The sequence below is a fragment of the Nyctereutes procyonoides genome, unplaced genomic scaffold, assembly GCF_905146905.1.
Source record: "Nyctereutes procyonoides isolate TBG_1078 unplaced genomic scaffold, NYPRO_anot_genome, whole genome shotgun sequence".
Classification (NCBI taxonomy): Eukaryota; Metazoa; Chordata; class Mammalia; order Carnivora; family Canidae; genus Nyctereutes; species Nyctereutes procyonoides.
This window is the reverse complement of record NW_026575020.1, coordinates 29032680-29054716: the sequence shown is the minus strand read 5'-3', so window position 1 is coordinate 29054716 and position 22037 is coordinate 29032680. Positions and strand designations below refer to the sequence as shown.

The 22037-nt window shown below is 39.3% G+C and overlaps 1 protein-coding gene and 2 pseudogenes across 1 annotated transcript; 2 read left to right on the top strand and 1 right to left on the bottom strand.

Moving 5' to 3' along the window:
* The first annotated feature begins 7834 nt into the window (after window positions 1-7834).
* On the top strand, window positions 7835-9167 carry LOC129497535 (cyclin-J-like; annotated as a pseudogene).
* Window positions 9168-16706: 7539 nt separating this feature from the next.
* On the top strand, window positions 16707-17688 carry LOC129514064 (olfactory receptor 1D2-like). Its single transcript, XM_055332637.1, is given in 2 exon segments — window positions 16707-17471; window positions 17473-17688. Coding segments are annotated over 2 exon segments (945 nt in total). The 5' UTR covers window positions 16707-16742.
* A 2287-nt stretch (window positions 17689-19975) lies between these two features.
* LOC129497457 (general transcription factor II-I-like) lies at window positions 19976-21717 on the bottom strand (annotated as a pseudogene).
* Window positions 21718-22037: the final 320 nt, after the last annotated feature.

The window sequence follows — 22037 nt, the reverse complement described above, 5'->3', positions numbered from 1 at the left end:
GTTTTTTGTGGGATATTTTTGTGGAGGTATTCAATTAAATAGTTAAAGTTAGTTAGGAAATTTTGAAGTAAAATAACAGCACATGGACCACAGTGGAGTGATAAGTTATGGAAATAGATGAAATCATCTAAGAGTATAAGATTCAAGCCTAAGAGTCTTGTAGAGCAACTAAATTTCAAGAAAGGGAGCCATGATACAGAATGAGGATTCTAGTGGAGGAAGTAAGACATTTGTACAATCTAGAATTGATACCAGGCTACATATATGTCTCCTTTTTGTAACAGCTAAAACACATAGCAGGTATTGTCACAGTAATTTCGAGCAGGCACTTAGCTGGAAAAAAAATGAAACAATTCTCAACAGAAGCACATTCTTATGTGCTACAAAAGAAATTCAAAACATGCCATGCAGGTTTAGAAAAATTAAATAACTAAAGCCTGCCAGTAACATCCTTAGTGATTGGCAAAAGCAACCAGGTAAGAGCTAGAGAGGAAGATACATGACTCCATTCTGCTTATTTTCTCCCCCTTTCTCCTGTGTCCATCCCACAATGTGGTCAGCTGGTTGCCCATCTCTCACAAACAGTCCTGTAACAACAATGATGATAGTGCACTACTTTAGAGGCAGAGAGCCAGGTCCTTAAACTCTTATAGACAGTAAGAGTCGTTATGCTATAGAAGAGCACTCAACCTCTAGCCTCTGAAAGAGACACAAATGCACTCACACACCCACACACATACACAAATACATGAACATACACACTCATGCCCACACACCACATTAAAGCATTAAAAGGATATGGCTCCAACCAAAGAAGTTTCTCTACTATTTACAGAGCCTCCAGCAAAGAAAGGCTGCATTATACTGCACTGTTTTTCACTTTATACATTTTGTGAGCCTACGTAGTACAAACACATGGTTCAAACTTCAAAATGAGCTAAAAGATATATCTGAAAATGTCTCTCCCTCTCCTGTGTCTCAGCCACCCAATCCTCATACCTCTAACAAGTAACCATTTGTAATATTATTAGATTATTGGTTTCCCATTTATTCTTCCAGGATTTTTAATAAATGTACTAGCCAAAAATATATATATTATTTTGGGAAGTGGAATAAAGTGTTATATTTAGGATCAATATAGGAATAAGAGTTGGAAATGTTCCTGATCATTCAGTCCCCAACTACCACCTCATTCCCTGTTTCTAACCTTGTAACTTTTACTTTTTTCCTCCCTATATGTACTTGTGGGGAACAGGGGTTCTCTAAATTTTGTTTCTGTTTTCAAATGTGAACCTGACTTCAGAGGAATTCCAAGTTACATTCACCAAAAATTATAAACACTCAACCACAGAAAATGTATATGTTAAAAAAGCACACAGCCATATAAAATATGAGAATGAATTTGAGTCTCAGGAGTTATATTTTATAACAAGCCTGGGGAAATGCCCACTGACCCCAAAAGACAAAGCTCTGAATGAGTTTTATGTTTGGATGAAGTGCTGAGTACTTTTACAGAAGAGATGGCCTCAAAGTTGAGAGCAAACTATAGCAAACATGGAAAGAAAAGAGAAAGCATGGTCTCTGGTCTGTGACTTAGGGAGTTAAAAAGAAAGCTAGTGGGGAAGTTAGGGTTTCTGCCTGCTGAGTCAGAAACAGCCAAGAGACTCCCTCTGACAAGGGTGGGGATTCTGAGACCCTTTTGATCTGCCTTAAGCCAATAAACCACCCCTGTCCTGACTGAGGAAGAGGCGAGGGTCAGCTCCAGGCAATGGAAAACCAGCGGCTGTGGAGGCCAGGGAACCACAGAAGTAACTGTACTTAGAAGGGATGCAGCTGTGTACAAATATGCAGTGAGCCCCATTACTCCTCCACTACACAGACAGCTCTATCTATGGGTTGTGGAGAATACAGAATCTAGTAAACATAGGTCCAGAGTAGTGCGAGGACTCTTAAGAGAGAGTGGGGGAAACACCACCTATCGTGATCACATTTTGGTCAATGGCACACAGTAGATGACCCTGCAGATGTTACCTGCTAGTAGACAAATTGTGGTGACTTAAGGAGACCACGAGTGGAGTAGAAGGAGCACAGGTCTTAGAATTAAACACTGAGGCTAGATCCAGGTTCTGCCCTTGCTGGATGTGACCTAAGAGTTAGTGGTTATTTATTCATTTTTCTATTGGGGGTTATCTTTTACCAACTGATTAAAAATTATTGGTTATCTTTTAAGAATATTAATTCTTGGAGTACCTGGGTGGCTCAGTTGGTTAAGCGCCTGCCTTCAGTTTGGGTCATGATCCCAGGGTCCTGAGATTGAACACCTCATCGGGCTACCTACGTAGCAGGGAGTCTGCTTCTCCCTCTGCCCCTCCCCCTGCTTGTGTGCTCTCTCACTCTCTAAATCTCCTGTCACCAATATATTTTTAAAAGAATATTGGTTCCATAATATATGTTGAAAATAGCTCCCCACATTGTTGCTTGTCTTTTCACTTTCTGTGTGACCTTTTTCTTTAAAAGGATAATTTTTAAATTAATTTGATTACATTTTCTTTTCTTTTATTGTTGGTTCCATTGTTTTTGGGGTTTTTTAGACCACCCTTGTCCCAAGATCAGAAACTATTACGCTGTATTTTCTTCTAGTTGCTTTATAGTTGTATCTATATATAATGCTTTAACCACCTGAAATTTATGCAGTAAACACTGTAAGGTGTGAATCTTTTTTTTTAACTTTTTTTAATTTTTATTTATTTATGATAGTCACAGATTGAGAGAGAGAGAGGCAGAGACACAGGCAGAGGGAGAAGCAGGCTCCATGCACCGGGAGCCTGACGTGGGATTCGATTCCGGGTCTCCAGGATCGCGCCCTGGGCCAAAGGCAGGCGCCAAACCGCTGCGCCACCCAGGGATCCCGTGAGGTGTGAATCTAAATTCGTTTTCCCTATAGAGTCAACCAGCTTGTCCCAGTACCATCTGTTCAATATCCTTTCTTTTCCTACCAGTTGACACTACCATCGTTAGCAGAACAAAATCTGTTATTTACTGTGCTGTTTCTGGGCTTTCAATTTTTTTTCCTCTGATGGATTTTTTTTTATTTACTTATGATAGTCAGAGAGAGAGAGAGAGAGAGAGAGAGAGGCAGAGACACAGGCAGAGGGAGAAGCAGGCTCCATGCACCGGGAGCCCGATGTGGGATTCGATCCTGGGTCTCCAGGATCGCGCCCCGGGCCAAAGACAGGCACCAAACCGCTGCGCCACCCAGGGATCCCCTGATGGATTTTTTTAATGAGGGCCAACAGCATGCAACATGCCCTTCAGTATCTACATACAAGAGAAAGATAGTTTGGTAAGAAATATTGATAGTCAGGAAGAAAAGAAGATACCACTATTGCTTGGCGAACAGTAATTCCAGTGGGTGCAGCTAGGGCTGACAAATTCATAGGACATGTTTAACTTTGGAGGGAAAAAGGAGCAAGGTGGAAAACGGATTCTGTGAGTTAATTCCTCAGATGAAACAGTGTTCCATTCCCAGAATTTTACCTAGAAAAAGTATATTTGTTTTGTTTGACATCTTTGTGTCTCTGTAACCATAATGTTTCTTACATATTCCTATGACCAGGACTTTATTAACTAAAAGCTATGTGTGAAACTACTAATCAAAAGATCCAGCCAATTCCCTCTGTCTGATATTACATCTATCCAATTCCCCCTTTCAATTCTTTCTATTTCTTGAGGTTTATTTATTTTTTTTTGAAATATATAGGAGATTTTTAAAAGATTTTATTTATATATTCATGAGAGACACAGAGAGAGAGGGAGGGAGGGAGAGACACAGGCAGAGGGAGAAGCAGGCCCCATGTAGGGAGCCCGACATGGGACTTGATCCCGGAACTCCAGGATCACGTCCTGAGCCGAAGGCAGACGCCCAACCACTGAGCCAGGTGTCCCTCCTTGAGGTTTATTTATTAACATAAACTTACTGAGCACCTATATTGTGTCAGACTCAGAGCTAATGCTAGATTTCAAAGATGAACAAGATAGACATTTTTTTAAGATTTTTTTAATTTATGATAGTCACAGAGAGAGAGGCAGAGACATAGGCAGAGGGAGAAGCTGGCTCCATGCACCGGGAGCCACCCAGGGATCCCAAGATAGACATTTTCTTAGGCTACTCTTAGAGATACAGTAGAATGGGGATCCCTGGGTGGCGCAGCGGTTTGGCGCCTGCCTTTGGCCCAGGGCGCGATTCTGGAGACCCCGGATCGAATCCCACGTCGGGCTCCCGGTGCATGGAGCCTGCTTCTCCCTCTGCCTATGTCTCTGCCTCTTTCTCTCTCTCTCTGTGTGACTATCATAAAATAAATAAAAATTTTAAAAAAGATACAGTAGAATGGAGGACACAGACAAGTAAATAGACTGTCACAAACCAGAGTGACACATGCTGTGATGGGGAATACACAGAACCAGAAGGGGTATGTAAAACTGAGTTTGTTAGTAAGACGATAGGTCAGGGAATATTACCTTGAAGATATGACAACTGAGCTGAGACCTAAGAGAAGACTATTCTATTCTAGCACAAGAGAATAAGATAGGAAAAACCCCAAGGCTGAAAAAGTATCTAGATCTTCTAAGTAATTGAAAATATAATTGTGCAGATAGGGTGTAGAATGGAGAAGGAGGTTCTTGAATCAATGGAGATATCGATAATAAACACCAGTATGATCAAGGGTCTTCGGGCCATATGAAGAAGCTTAGAGTTTATCCTGAGAGTAATGAGAAACCCTGAAGGAGTGACAAAATCAGATATAATTTGTAAAAAGCCCATTCTTTCTGTGGTGAGGAGACCAGATGGCAGGTGGGTATGACTATAGGCAAGAAGAATGACTGCCCAAATCTAAGTGATAAATGAGTGTCCTGAATGAAGGTAGTGGCAGTGGAATCAAGAACAGTGGACAAACAAAAAGAAATGGGTAAGTTTTCACTATACTAACAAAGCAAAAATCACCAGGGTTTGGTAGTACTTGGATGCAAATGAAGAAGAAGAAAAATGGGTATATAATGACACCCAGGTTTCTCACCAGGTCAATTTCATCTTTGCAACACCAATGTTTACCATTTGGCATAATGCCTGGCATCATTAATATGTGCTGAACTCTAGTGGCATGGTAGCATTCATACAGTTAGGGACCAGGAAAGAGTGATTTTATGGATAGTTCATAGTCTCTTAGATAAATGATTGAAACCCCCTCCTAAACATTCCTCAGTCTCCAATCTCCCCCATTCTATCCATTCTGCACACCACAATCAGATTAATTTCCATTGAATGTAACTACCACCCTATTAGAAATGTCCAACGGCCTTACAATGCCTGCAGAATAAAGTTCAAATTTATTTATTGTAGCATTCAGGAACACTGTCACCAGTTCATAATATATGTGGCTCTCAGCTCACACTGTTCTGTATTGCTCCCAAAATCAGCTCAGGCCAATATTTTCATAAGACATTGATTATTGTGGAAACTTGGAAAGCTAGGCTGGTAAAAGTTTTGGCAAATACATGTACAATAAGGTAATTAGATTCCATAAGAAAATAAAAATCTATGCAATGCTATTTTTTATTTTTGTCTATTTCCCTTCAAGTATCTGGTTACATGCTTAATGACATAGGTTGTGATTACTGTAGATAATATCTCCTCCAGTAGAAGTCAATTGTTGATAGCCAGCTACCCTGCTAATATCATACTCAATGGGGAAAAAGTTTTCCCCGAAGGTCAGGAACACGACAGGGATGTCCACTCTCACTATTATTGCTCAACACAGTACTGAAAGTCCTAGTCTCAGCAATCAGACAACAAAAAGAAATAAAAGGTATCCAATTTGGCAAGGAAGAACTCAAACTTTCACTCTTCACAGATGACATAATACACTATATAGAAAACCTGAAAGACTCCACCAAGAAAGTTGTTAGGACTGATTCATGAATTCAACAAAGTCATCGAATACAAAATCAATTTACAGAAATGTTGCATTTCTATACACCAATAATGAAGCAGCAGAAAGAGAAATCAAGGAATTGATCTCATATATAATTTCACCTAAAACTATAAGATACCTAGGAATAAACCTAACCAAAGATGTAAGAGATTCATAGGCTGAAAACTGAAGAACTCTTATAAAAGAAATTGAAGAAGACACAAAGAAATGGGAAAACATTTCATACTCGTGAATTGGAAGAACAAATGTCTATACATTTCTACTACCCAAAGCAGTCTACACATTCAATGCAATCCTAAGCAAAATAATACCAGCGTTTTTTGAAGAGCTAGAACAAACAATCCTAAAATCCGTATGGATCCAGAAAAGACCCCAAATAGCTGAAGGAATGTTGAAAAAGAAAACTGAAGCAGGAGGCATCACAACTCCAGACTTCAAGCTGTATTACAAAGCTGTGATCAAGACAGTATGGTACTAGCACATAAACAGACACATAGATCAATGGACAATAATAGAGAACCCAGACATGGGCACTCAACTCTATGGCCAACTAATATCCGACAAAGCAAAAGAATATCCAATGGGAAAAAGACAGTCTCTTCAACAGATGGTGTTGGGAAAACTGGACAGCAACATACAGAAGAATAAAACTGGACCATTTTCTTACACCATTCACAAAAATAAATTCAAAATGGATGAAAGACCTAAATGTGAGACAGGAATCCATCAAAATCTTAGAGGAGAGAACTTCTACCTAGACATATCTCCAAAAACAAGACAAACAAAAGTAAAAATGAACTATTGGGACTTCATCAAGATAAAAAGCTTCTGCATAGGGAAGGGAACAATCAACAAAACTGAAATACAACAGATAGAATAAATGAGTGTCCTGAATGGAGAAGATAAGCGAAGAAGGTATTTCCAAATGTACTATCGGATAAAGGGCTAGTATCCAGAATCTATAAAGAATTCATCAAGATCAACACCCAGAATATAAATAATCCAGTTAAGAAATGGGCAGGAGACATGAATAGACATTTCTCCAAGGAGGACATACACATGGCCAACAGACACATGGAAAAATGCTCAACATCACTCATCATCGGGGAAATATAAATCAAAACCACAATGAAATACCACCTCACACCACAGAGAATGGCTAAAATGAACAATTCAGGAAGCAAAAGATGTTGGAGAGGATGCAGAGAAAGGGGAATCCTCTTGCACTGTTGGTGGGAATGCAAACTGGTGTGGCCACTCTGGAAAACAGTGTGGAGGTTCCTCAGAAAGTTACAGATAGAACTACCCTATGACTCAGCAACTGCACTACTGGTATTTATCTAAAGGTTATAAAAATAGCATCTCAAAGAGGCACATGCATCCCACCCTTTGTAGCAGCACTATCAACAATAGCCAATTATGGAAAGAGCCCAAATGTCCATCGACTGATGAATGAATAAAGAAGAAGTGGTATATATATGACTCTATTTATATATGAATTCATATGAAACATATACGAATATTAGCCATCAAAAATAATAAAATCTTGCCATTTGCAAGAATATGAAAGGAACTAAGATATTATGCGAACAAAATAAGTCAGTCTGAGAAAGACAAATATATGATTTTGCTTATATGTGTAAGAAACAAAACAGATGAACATAGGGGAAGGGAAGGAAACATAAAAGAAGATCAAAACAGAGATGGAGAACAGGCGGCTGAGCGGGTGCTGGGCCCCAGCTGAGGCGGGCGCTTCGGGCCGGCTTCCCCCGCCCATGGGGCTGGGGCTGTGAGCGCCAAGGTTCCCCCCGAAGTTGCGTCTGGCCAGGCCGCAGCCCGGTCCCATGGAGCTGGAGGGACAGTGGTGGCGGGGACATCAAGCACTTCGATACAAGGAGCTGAAGTTGCCTTCCTACAAAGGCCAGTCCATTCCCTCAACTGCGTCTCAGAAGGTAGTTTGCTGACCTGATTGCCATTGCTGAGCAATCAATCGCTTCACCCTCTGCCCTTCTGCCCGACATCTTGCTGTCTATTTGCTGGACATTTATGGATCGATATGACCTCTCTATCCAGCAGCTGCATTTAGTTGCACTTTCCTGTCCACTTTTAGCAAGTAAAAAGAAGATAGCGTGCCTAAGCTGGAACAGCTCAACAGCCTGGGTTGTATGACTAATATGAATCTAGTATTAACAGAGCAAAATTTGCTACATGTGGAACTGTTATTATTAGAAACCTTTCAGTGGAACTTCTGCCTTCCAACAGCTGCCCATTTCATGGAGTATTATCTCTCCGGAACAGAGCTTCATGATGGCTGGCCGATGATTTGCTTGGGGGAAAAAAGAAACTCTACATGGCCAAGGATGCAGATTATTTCCTGGAAGTATCTTTGCAAGCTGCTGCATGTGTGGCTTCTTCAAGGATTATACTTCGTCCTTCTCCAACGTGGCTCACAAGAGCCACGTCTTACTGCTTACTCCTGGGACTTTTTAGTGCAGTGCATTGAACCGCTATTGATCGCACATGATAACAATGTCAAGGAGGCCAACAAACAGGACAGGCAGGGTCCGGGCCGGCGGGCTGAGTGAGCTGCAGTCGGCCTCCCAGCCCTCACTGCCCCCATCAGACGCACCACACCTCCCTGCAGCACCGCCCTCCTGTAGCGGAAGGGCACAGCTGCCAGCAGATCGGATCTACCACACACACCTCGCCCGACACACTGGACACACTGCAGACCCGGCCTGCTGGCTTCCAAGCCAGTGTTCAGGGCCTCGGGCGTGTGCATATTTTTTCCCTTTTCCCCAACTTTATTGAAAAATAATTGACATACAGAGCCATCTCTTAATAGAAAAAGTAAAAGCAATAATCGTGGGATGGTCTATAGCTGAAAATGACAACACTGAAATGCTTCGTTTACAGGATTTGGAAGTCACATAGATGAGAAATCTCTCTGCTGTACAACATACATAACAAGTCCCCAAAATATCCTTTGTTTGCTGAGGATATTTGCAGACTGGTGTTGGGATGTCACTGGAAATACCAGTACAAGTGAAGCCCTGTCCGAATGTTTCTTATAACCAGAGTTATCAGTTAAATGAACATTACCCTTGCATTACTCCATGCTTTGAAAGGTGGTTTTATGTGAAGGTAATTCCTGACCTAGACTGTTCTGGGACTTGAAGCTCTGGGGCAAGCTTTTTGTAAACTTCTCTTCGAAAGGAAAGGGATCCAGATTGCATCAGAACTCTTCAGATACCAGCATCAGGAAGACAGAATTTCCCTTTCAGTGCACCTCGAATACCTGGGAGGACTGAACAAACACTGCAAACACTTTAACAAAATGTATATCAAATCCTGTTAAAACACATCCCTGTGTGGTAAAAATTTTAAACCCTGGCTGATGATCCAAATATTTCAAAAATATTCAATACAACAGAAAATTTGGACAGACTCTAATTGAGATTTGACCTTTGGTGGGCTCTGGGCCTAATGTTGGCCCTAATGGGGTGACTGGGTGATAGGCACTGAGGGGGGCAGTTGACAGGATGAGCACCGGGTGTTATACTATATGTTGGCAAATCTAACTCCAATAAAATAACTAGCTAGATAGCTAGATAGCTAGCTAGATAGCTAGATAGATAGATAGATAGATTTAAAGTAAAAATTTACCCAATTAACTTAAAATACACAGATTTGTACTGTCCTATACTCTCTCCTAATTCATTGATAGACATGCATCTTTCACTGCTTAAGTAAATATTCACCAATATTTTTAGTTCTACCTTTTAACTTAAATTATGTTACTCTTTCATATTTATATTTTGTATGTGAATATGTTTGTAACAACACAGTTAACACATGTGTCATAACTATACCTTTTAAGAAATGTCAACACACCCTCACACCATAGTTTTGTCAAAGATTACCCTACTGTACTGTTTGAGGATTAATTCAAATTTTTGAATATTAAAAAAAATCATTTCAACATGCACTACTTTTCATGTGATTTACTCTCCTCACATACATTCTTAAAAGTAAATACATCCACACATACATATGAATAATTTTAAAGTTCATGTTCTATACTGCCAATTTGTCATCAAAATATACTCTTTACTCACAATCTCACCAATAATGTTTCACTGTTGTACTCATTTTACTAGCTTAGTAAATATATGATAACATAATATAATTATTGGTATGGACAATTATTTTTCTGTAGGTATTGAAATCTGGGAAATATTTAATAAAAGGCACAAACAAGAATAAATCTAGCAAAAGATGTAGAAGATCTCTACTCTGAAGACTATACCACATTATTATTTGTTTAAAGTAAGCAAGTATCTGTTAGCCACCTGTATGTCTTCTTCAGAAAAGTGGCTATTCATGTCCTCTGCCCAGTTTTTAACTAGATTACTTGTTTTTTTGGTATGCAGTTTTGTAAGTTCTTTATTATTTTGGATACTAAACCTTTATCATATATGTCGTCTGCAAATATCTTCCCCCATTCTGTAGATTGCCTTTTAGTTTTGTGGATTGTTTCCTTTGCTGTGCAGAAGCTTTTATTTTGATGAAGTAGCTTAGTTTTGCTCTGGTTCCTCAACATTCCTCTGGAGATATATCTAGTAAGAAGTCACTACAGCCATTGTCAAAGAGGCTACTGCCTGTGTTCGTTCTCCTCTAGGATTTTGATGGTTTCCTATTCACATTTAGGTCTTATGAGCATAGGGGGAAAAAAGAGAGGCAAACCAAGAAGCAGACTCTTAACTATAGAGAACAAACTGAAGGTACTGGAGGGGAGGTGGGCAGGGGGATGGGTTAAGTGGGTGATGGATATTAAGGAGGGCACTTGTGGTGATAAGCACTGGGTGTTCTATACACATGATGAATCACTAAATTCTACACCTGAAACTAATATTACACTATATATTAACTGACTGGAATTTCAATAAAAATTTGGAAAAAAAATATAATAATTTTTAAAATAAAAAAACAGAAAAATACACCATATTTAATATTTAGTTGGATATCCACACTTGTGGGGGAAAAATGTATCTCGACCTCTACCTCACCAAATATCATAATCAGTTCTAGATTAATAACACATCTAAATGTTAAAGTTAAAACAATAAATCACTTAGCACAAAGTATAGATGCCCAAGAGTATGCAAGCTGCACTATTCATAACAGCCAAAAATGGAAACTGTTAGTACTTATCAAGATAGAATGGATTTCTTTTAGTGGTATAGTCACATAACAGAACATTATACAGTAATGAATTATTTATAACCACATGCAGCAATATGGATAAACTTCACATATATGTTTCACTAAGTGAAATAGGCGCAAATGATGTACCTTCATTTATATAAAGTAAAATATGGGTAAAACTAAATTATGCTATTAGGAGTGGTTAGTCTTGTAGGAACAGTGGCTGCAAGAGGACATAAGTGTGAAATGCTAACAATGTGTTCCTTATGTGAGTTCTGGTTATTCACATTTTGTCAATTTGTCAAAATTCCTATCCAAATTTTCAGGCTTGGTTTTAGCTCATAAACCAAAATCTTTGGGGTTTTTTTCTGTGTCTGATTATTATATTGTCTGGAGTCCCTGTATGCATTTTCATCTGTTGGTTCTCCCCTTTGGTATCTTATTTCTTTGTATGTATGCTTCTTTTTGATAAGGTCTAAGAAGGTGAAAGACCTTTGTCTCCAGGACAGAAACTGAGGTGGTGGCCGGTGTGCTCAGGGTTGGGGTCACTCTGGGAATTACCATCATGCTTGTTTTCATCCTTAGGCCATTTGGGGGGCAGGGGTCTTGGAGTGGTCTCTGGAATTAGCCCATCAGTCCCCATTATCAGTCAACTATTTTTCTAAGAGGCAAGTAGTCCTTCTTTTGCTAGTCTCAAGTTTTCAGGGTTACTCCTCCCAGTTCTGGACTAACAAAGCAAACATGTGGTTTGGAACTCCTGGTCAAAGCCTCATCCCTGCCACTAAATCATTCCACCACCTTGGACATATCTCTTCAGTTAAAACCCTCCCTTAAGTACTGGGAAAATAAATGATCTCATTCATGGTGTTGAACCATAGGTGAATTTTACAGTAACAAATAACAAATGTGGGAAGCTGTATATACAAAAAGTCTCTAGAGCCTGTGCTAATAATTACTCCCATTTTCACTCAAATGCCAGAGGTCTATCACATGATTACTCTTACAGTTTGGAATCTCAGAGTTCAAAGAGATCTTAACTACACCTACCTCCACTAAATGCTTGCATCAGCTCTGAAATGACCACTCAGCCTCTGGGATAATGTTTGAATGCCTTCCCCACTTCCCCACCAGCCCCCTTCATTGGCAGAGCACTAGCTCTTCTAGGAGATAGCATGGCTCTTCTCTTTATCTCTATTTTACTCCCTAGCTGCTGACTTGGACAAATCGTACCCCATGTATGGGAAGTCCATGATGCTACTTTCTGTCACTCATCTCTCCCCCAGGTAAACAGGACCCAGGAGCCAGCCACAAATGGATCTGCATCTAGGTCACTCTCTGCAGACACAGGTGGGCAGAGCCAGGCTGGGGATGAAGAGGTGACTAGGGCCCCTGATGTCTCTTTGTCCTGAGAGCAGGGTTTCCTACTGGAGGAAGTGGAAAATAGTCAGAAATTGGAGAAAAAATTAAGAATAGGACTTCCTTTACAGTCACTCCCATTTAGGTTGGAGAAGTACATCTGTGTACAATATTTCAGCTCTTCTCCAAACCTCCATTAGGCTAGGCATTGTCTTATTTATTGTATGGCAATGTGATGAGAGCATGGACTTTGGAGGAATAAGAGGGGCACTCTCATTCTGACTCTATCAGTTCCTGGTTGAGCAACTTGGTAAGCTCATTAACTCATATTCAAGAAGTTGGAATATTAGAGTCAACTTGTGATATTGTGTGAACTAAATACAATATTTTAACATATATAAAACGCAACACATTTTCTAATCAGTGCTCAAAAGGGGTAGTTGTTCAGAAAAACAGTTGTATATGTTACACTAGGACTTGAACCCAAACTTCAGATTCAAAATGTCCTCCCCCCCGCCACTGTACCACCCACACTGGGTACATGGGGATTCAACTATTCCCATGTGAAGATAACAATCTATTCATTTGTTAACTGCTGGGCCTTCTACTCTTCCCCCAGACTGGAGCCCCAAGTAATTTTAATCTCTTGAGTTACTCATTTTCCACACATCTGCATTTGTTTGTCCTACTGCTACTTCAAATTCATCATATTCCAGATTGAAATTCCAGAACAGGCCTACTTCCTCTGTCACCCTGGCTGATTTTTCTAATTACTGCATTTTATCTGTAGTATTGCTGATTCATTTAAGTTATTGAGCTGATCACTGTACTTCATTCATTTATCTCGAATGCACACAATGCCTAATACCCTGTACAGTTCAGTTCCACCTTCCTATGTTGATCCTATGCTGTGTCTGATGCCATGCAAGGTCCTGCAGTACAAGTAATGCTACCATCTCTGCTCTTGAAGCACTCACAGTATTGTGGAGAACAGACATTCAAGCAAAATGTAGGATAGGGCAAGTGTCAAAGAACACAAAGACCAAGAAATAGCAACATTTCCTACACGTCTCATGTCTTTTTGTGCCTCTATTCCTCCTTTAACTGATTTCTTTTCCATTAAGTGAATAGTTTCTAATATAGCATTTTAATTTCTTTAATGATTTTGAAACTATATTCTTTAAGGTTTGGATTGTTCGTTTCAGTGGTTGCTCTAGGTTCTTCTATATACATCTTAAAATGTGAGAAGCACTTCAGGCCTATACTAGCTTAATTCCAGTGATGTATAGGAACGTTATTCTTATGTAGATCTATTCTCTTTTCCCTCTTTTTTCTACTATGATGGTTATAGTATAACATCTATTAGTTTACAAGCTGAACAATATATTGTTATAATTATTACTTTACCCTCTGTAGTCATTTCCTTCATCAGTACAGCTTTGATCCCACTGACATTCTTTGTGCTGCTATTGACAATATATTACACACATATTATACATCTATAGGCTATAGGCTCAACAATATATCATATACATATTATTCTGTAGACTTGGTTTGTAAATTGATTCAGGCAAAAAGGAGAAAATAAGCATTTATACTGTGTTTTATATTTGCATAATTGCCTTTACCACTCTTCTTTGTTTTTTGTGTGTATGTGAATTACACCTGGGGTCACTTATACTTTCAGTTCAAAATAACTCCTTCAGTATTTTCTGTGAAGCAGGAACAAATTCTTTCAGTTCTGTTGACCTGAGAAATATTTTATATTTCCTTTTTTGGAAAGTAGCTTCACTGGACATGTGATTCTTGTTTGATAGGCTTTTTTTTTTTCATTTTTTTTTAATACTTCAAATATGTTATCCCACTGCCTTCTGGACCCCACTGTTTTTGCTAAGTGAGCTGTTAATGTTATTATGGTTCCTGTGTAAGTAGTTATTGGTTTCTTGCTGCTTTCAGGACTTCTCAGGATTTCTCTTTCAGGTATTCACCTTTCAGCTTTTTTATAATGATACATCTGCAGAATCCTCTTTTTATTATACTTGGAGTTTATTGAGCTTCTAGATGTGTATTTTTCAACCAGTTTGGGAAGTTTTCAGTAATTATTTCTTCAAAGATTTTTCTGTGTATCTTTCTCTCTGTCTTACTCTCTCTCTCTCTCTTTCTCTTTATCTCTCCTCTTTCCAGTACTCCTACTACATATGTTGGTGTGCTTAATGATGTCCCACATTTCTCTGAGGCTCTCTTAATTTTCTCTCTTTTTTCAACTTGCATAATCTATATCAATCTTTCTACAGAATTTTTTTATTTTTTTAATAAATTTATTTTTTATTGGTGTTCAATTTACCAACATACAGAATAACACCCAGTGCTCATCCCGTCAAGTGCCCCCCGCAGTGCCCGTCACCCATTCACCCCCACCCCCCGCCCTCCTCCCCTTCCACCACCCCTAGTTCCTTTCCCAGAGTTAGAAGTCTTTATGTCTGTCTCCCTTTCTGATATTTCCCACACATTTCTTCTCCCTTCCCTTATATTCCCTTTCACTATTATTCATATTCCCCAAATGAATGAGAACATACACTGTTGTCCTTCTTCGATTGACTTACTTCACTCAGCATAATACCCTCCAGTTCCATCCACGTGGAAGCAAATGGTGGGTATTTGTCGTTTCTAATGGCTGAGTAATATTCCATTGTATACATAAACCACATCTTCTTTATCCGTTCATCAGAAAAGAGATTTCTTGCACTGTTGGTGGGAAGAGAAACTGGTGCAGCCTCTGTGGAAAACAGTATGGAGGTTCCTCAAGAAGTTAAAAATAGAGCTACCATATGATTCAGCAATTGCACTACTGGGTATTACCCAAAGAATAGAAGAATACTAATTCAAAGAGATACTTGTAGCCCTATGCTTATCACAGCATTATTTACAATAGCCAAAGTATGGAAGCAGCCTAAGTATCCATTGATTGATAAATGGAAAAGAAGAGAGGTATATATATATATATATATATATATATATATATATATATATATATAATGGAATACTGTTCATTCATTTAAAAAAATGAAATCTTGCCATGAATGGAGCTAGAAAGTAAGTATAATGCTAAGTGAAATAAGTTAGTCAGAGAAAGACAAATGCCATATGATTTCACTTATATATGGAATTTAGAAAAACAAAACAAGTTAGGAAAGAGAAAGAGAGAGAAAAAGACAAATCAGGAAATAGACGCTTAACTCCAGAGAACAAACTGATGGTTACCAGAGGGGAGATGGGTGGGAGATGGGTGAAATAGGTGATGGGGATTAAGGAGTGCAATTGTTGTGATGAGCACTGGCTGATGTATATAGAATTACTGAATCACTGTATTGTATACTTGAAACTAATTTAACACCATATATTTATTAACTGGAATTAAAATAAGTGCTTAAAAATTAAAAATAAAAAAGATTTAAAATAGAAAATAAGGTTTATAAGTTTAAAAACAGTATATTCATAGAAAAAAGGAAAACATTCAAAGAAGTAAAAGAAAGGAGAAACATTATATGTTCTCATTCATTTGGGGAATATAAATAATAGTGAAAGGGAATAGAAGGGAAGGGAGAAGAAATGTGTGGGAAATATCAGAAAGGGAGACAGAACATAAAGACTCCTAACTCTGGGAAACGAACTAGGGGTGGTGGAAGGGGAGGGGGATGGGGGTGGGGGTGACTGGATGGCGGGCACTGAGGGGGGCACTTGATGGGATGAGCACTGGGTGTTATTCTGTATGTTGGCAAATTGAACACCAATAAAAAATAAATTTACTATTAAAAAAATGTCTTTGAAAATGTATGCAATATATACTATCACAACACAACATTTGAGTCTTTAAGCACTGCAAGAGTACAGTATGATACCGTTTCACATATGACATTGACATAATCCCTAGAATATTGAGTATGCCAAATTAGAAGCTGTTGGAATGATTAGGTGCATAAAGACTTTCTATGTTCTTTTTTTGTGTCTCTTAATCCTTCTTATTTAAAAAGAAATTATAAAATTTAGTCTATTTTAATGATGTTTTTATGAAATTAAGATATTTTTAATGCTAAGAAAGCCATTGATTTTGCTTATCTGAATGTCTTTATTCAACAAAGGACATTTAGCAGACATTTGATGGTACTGATGTTGCAGACAGTTGGATAAATGGATGGAGGCAACCAGACTGAAGTCTCTGAATTCCTACTCTTGGGGATCTCAGATAGTTCTGAGCAACAACAGGTCCAGTTCTGGATGTTCCTGTCCATGTACCTGGTTACAGGGGTGGGAAATGTGCTCATCATCCTGGCCATTGGCTCTGATCCCCATCTGCACGCTCCTATGTACTCCTTCCTGGCCAACTTCTCCTTCACAGACCTCTTCTTTGTCACCAATACAATACCCAAGATGCTGGCAAACCTTCAGTCTCAGAACAAAGCCATCTCCTATGCAGGGTGCCTAACACAGCTCTACTTCTTGGTCTTCCTGGTGACACTGGACAACCTCATTCTGGCCACAATGGCATATGACCACTATGTGGCCATCTGCCACCCCCTCCACTATGTCACAGCCATGATCCCTGGACTCTCTATTTTGTTCCTCACCTTGTGTTGGGCACTTTCTGTCATCTGTGGCCTTACCCACACCCTCATTATGACCAGAGTGACCTTCTTTGGTTCCTGGAAGATCCACTACATCTTCTGTGAGATGTATGTCATGCTAAGGTTGGCCTATTCCAACACCCAGACCATTCACATACTGCTGATTACCACAGGCATCTTTATCTTCCTGACCCCCTTAGGGTTCGTGATCATGTCCTATGTCCACACTGTCAAAGCCATCCTCCGAATGCCCTCAGCCTCTAGCAAGTACAAAGCCTTCTCCACTTGTGCCCCCCCCCAATTTGGCTGTAGTCTCCCTCTTCTATGGGACACTTGGTATGGTATATCTGCAGCCTCTCCACACCTACTCCATGAAGGACTCAGTAGCCACAGTGATGTATGCTGAGGTGACCCCCATGATGAACCCTTTCATCTACAGCCTGAAGAACAAGGACATGCATGGGGCTCTGGGAAGACTGTTCCTAGGGAAAGCCTTCCAGAGGTTGACATGAGGTAATTATGGATGCTGAAGTGGAGGCTGGGAATTTTCTATCATGTGCAAGGCATTATCCTATGGGGGATACAGGAGTGATTAGGACATAGCTCAGGTTCAAAATGAATGTATATATCTGTGGTGGAGGAAAGACATGTATACATAACCCAAAGTCCTCCTGTCACAAAGGCCTTGGAAATAAATAAGATCACACTAGCACCAATACCAAAATTTTGTAGGATAAGATCCTTCATCTTATGTGACCACAGTACCACATTGCCACCATGCTCTGGAATCCATAATTCATGTAAATGGATTAAACTCACCAGCTAAAAGATATACAATATCTGAATGGATAAAATAAATATACACAACTATATGCTGACTACAAGACATTATCACTTAAGATTTAAGAATGCAATGGCTGGAAGTGAATGGATAGGAAAAAGACATTCTACATTATATGTAACCTAAAGAGGACAAGTGGCTATGTTTATAGCAGACAAACAGGACTTTAGGTCAAAACGTCACAAGAGATGAGAACATTATAAAATGATTTTTTAAAGTCAATTTAATATGAAGATATAACAATTATAAATGTATATGTGCCCAAGTTAAGAGCATTTAAGTACATAAAGCAGTATTAACAGACCTGAAGAGGAAAACGGACAGCAACAATAATAGTAAGAAACTTCAACACCCCACTTTCAACAATGGATAGATAATTCATGCAGATAAATCATGCAGAAAATAGAAACAGCAGACTTGAAAATACTACAGACCAAACGGACCTAACAGGCACATATAGCACATTCCATAAAACAGCAGCAAATAAGCATTCTTCTACAGTGCCACAGAGCATTCTACAGGGTAGATTACATGATAAGCCATAACACAAGTCTTTTTTATTCTTTTTTTTTTAGGGGAGAGGGTGTTGTGAAAAGATGCATTTTACTTATTACCCTATACCTATAGTTTAATTTAGGGTAAAATATAAGCAACACATAAAATGCCCATTTCTGCTACTATGTAATGTAATTCTCCATTGTGAATATTCTGATAAAGCTAATGAAAACTCTAGGCCATCACATACTCCACCTTCTCTTATAGCTGGTATTTTTCAGCTCTCATTGTCAGTGAAATCACAACACACCTAAGATTCTCCCACAAATGGTCCAGAATATCAGAGGGTACATAATTAGCTTATTGACCCCTGACTCCCCACACTAGAGCCTCAATGTTACAAGTAGAGTTATAAAATAATGAAGGCTATGAAAACCCCTGAGTCTGAGCCAAGCTGGGACAGTGTTCCAAAGAAATCCACACCACAGTCTAGGTTACATTATAGTGAGGGTTTAGTGTCATTGAGTTTGCCCAAACATTCATACTGATCTTAAACTTCTGGTACAGGGCAGCCCAGGTGGCTCAGTGGCTTAGCGCTGCCTTCAGCCCAGGGTGTGATCCTGGAGTCTCAGGATCGAGTCCAATGTCGGGCTCCCTGCATGGAGCCTGCTTCTCCCTCTGCCTGTGTCTCTGCCTGTGTCTGCTGTGTCTCTCATGAATAAATAAATCTTTTTAAAAAATAAAATTAAAATTAAAAAAACTTTTAAAAACAAACAAATAAATAAATAAACTTCTGGTACACCATGCCTTTTACTTGGATGAAAAATAAATGTGGAAGAGATTCTCTGTATTCTATCCGTAAGCCACCTGCTGACATATTAACCTCTTACTGGCTGTTAGTTGATCCAGATGGAGGTTTTTAAATTATGATAAAATAAAACATATGAACCATGATAGGTAGCTTAGGAAAAGATTTAGTCAAATATGTAGATATTAACTATTCACTCAGTCATCAAGGAGAGCTGTGAACAAAAGGATCATTTAAATGATTTTTCAAATAGAAAAACTAAAGGACTGGACTATCACAGGTGCTTTCTTCGCTGCAGAAGCTGAGATGTTCCAGTAGGTAAGATCGTCACTTGATTGGGAAATAAACACCATAGTTGAAGGCCCTGTTGACACATTAAATATCTGATGAGGTTCATTCCTGTCATTTTTCCAGCATTGTTGTAAAATCCTTATAATACGTTCCACAGTAAACCAGCCATTCCAAATCTACAGTCACTCTGCTCTTTAATTCAATTGACAGAATTGCTGAAAAGTAGACATTTCTATCTAAAAGAAGGAAAAAGTTTTTATGGAAGATATTTCTGTTACAACAAGCATATTACACAGCTTGGGGAAGTAACAGGTCTGTATAGCTCTTCTGACCCACTGATACTTCAAGACTAGGAAGGAAGAATCTACAATGTAGGGTCTGGTTCTTGCTTAATCTAAGGGTTTCCATCAGTTTCCTTTATTTTTTCTGTTGCAGGAAGCTCCAACTGGTTTGGCTCAGCTGATTCTTACATCACTGGGCCTTTGACACACTCTGATGAACTAACTGGTTATTAATCACAAGTCCTAGAAATGGTTTAATGACTGTGAATTTAATGAACTCAGCAGAATCTAAGGTCCTTCCCATGGAGTTGATTTCCAGGTAACTGGAGGCTTTGAATGACACTCCAAGAGGAATGCCATCAACCACCACATAGCCAGGGTTAATTGTGATTTTCCTGTAGGGCACTTTCACAGGGAAACCCATAACAATAGCTTCAGCAAATTTTCAACTGAAGGGGTCATTAACTTTTTCTCTGAGATGTCTAGCTTTTTCAACTTTTGATATTATTTTGTTATCATCATCTGGAATTGTCACCTGAATAATGTTAAGATCTTCAACCCCTGATGCAGTAGTATTAACACTGGGTGATGAATATTTTTCTTGTAGGGCTCTCTGAGAAGGAGGTGCTCTCCTTAATTGCGGCCTCAAACATTTCAGGCTTTTTAGTGACGAACTTAATTTTAGCTTTGTTTCTATCTTCTCCAGACTCGGAAGGCCAAAAGTAGACTGCAGACAGAATGGCACACCCTCAGGCAAGCCTTCAAATAATACAAATGGCACTTTCACAGTTTGCTTAAGGCCAAGCGCTTCACAGCATTTTTCTTTTCAAAAGATTTGCAACTTTTTGTTTTAGGTCTATGATTTTGGCAATTCCAGGCCTCAAAGGAAAACTCTCCCCTTTGAGGCTTAATGGGAACATTAGAACAATTAGTCTGAGTAGGGGTTTGAACTGCTGAGGTTTGAAGTTGTTATTATTAGAGCCTTCCATAGTGACTTCAATTTCAGGAACTTTTGAATTTCTCCTAGTGCTTCATAGTCATTTCAGGGACTGCAAGGCTTTAGTATTTACTAGCCATTCCAGGAGACAAATAGGAAATAATTAATTTAGGTTTGTTAACAACTCAGTCAGCTCAATCATTTAAGCACATGTCTTCAGCTCAAGTCATGATCAAGGGGTCCTGGGATCAAGCCCCACATCAGGCTCCCTGCTCAGTGCCTGATTCTCCTTGTCCCTCTGCCACTTCTCCTGCTTGTGCTCGCTTGCTGTCTTTCTCTCTCAAATAAATAAAATCTTTTTAAAAAGAAAAAGAAACAACTCTCATTCATTCAAGAATCCATTGCACACATGCTACATGAAAGGGAGGGCTTGACAAGTTAGTCTTTTCTCTAACCTTAGAGCTCCACTGGTCTAACCCTCCCAACACTCTGAAGCAGTGTCCACCACCACCATCAGCAGAAGCACAGCACACAAGACCTAACAACATTAAAAAGTATTTGCTTTTGTCTCTAAGACCTTGGGCAAGTGAAGTGATGGACTCTTTCCCCGGGGCTTGAATGCTATATATTCCAAGAGTGATCTTTCTGGTTCTAGATCCTGCTGTGCCATTACTGAGCTCCAGATCCCCAGTGGAGGAGGCACCAATGTGTATTTATGATTTGTAAGAGCACTCCGAAGCAGTGCATCTCAGCTGGGGCGATTATTCACCCCACACCACACGTGAGGCCATTTGGCAATGTCTGAAGACACTTCTGGTTCTCACAGCTTGGATGAGGAGTAACGCCACTGGCAACAAGTGGGTGGAAGCCAGGGATGCGGTTGAACATCTTATGGTGCACAAGACAGCACCCACAATAAGAAATTGTACAGCCCAAAATGTCAGGAGTGCCAAGTGGGGCAAATGTGGCCCAGTGGAGGGGCCCCTTTTGCCCAAGAATAAGGGCAGTTCTGTCAAAGGCTGCATCTGTTTATTTGACCTAAAGAATATTAACTTTCATATTAATTGTGGTCAATATTAGAAGTTGAAAGATTGAAATAAGAAACCAAATGTATAGTTGAATAATTATAGTTTAATCCAAATATATAGTTTAAAGGAATGTGCTCCCAGGAATTGGACTAGTCATCCAGTGCTTTGCTAATAAACTGG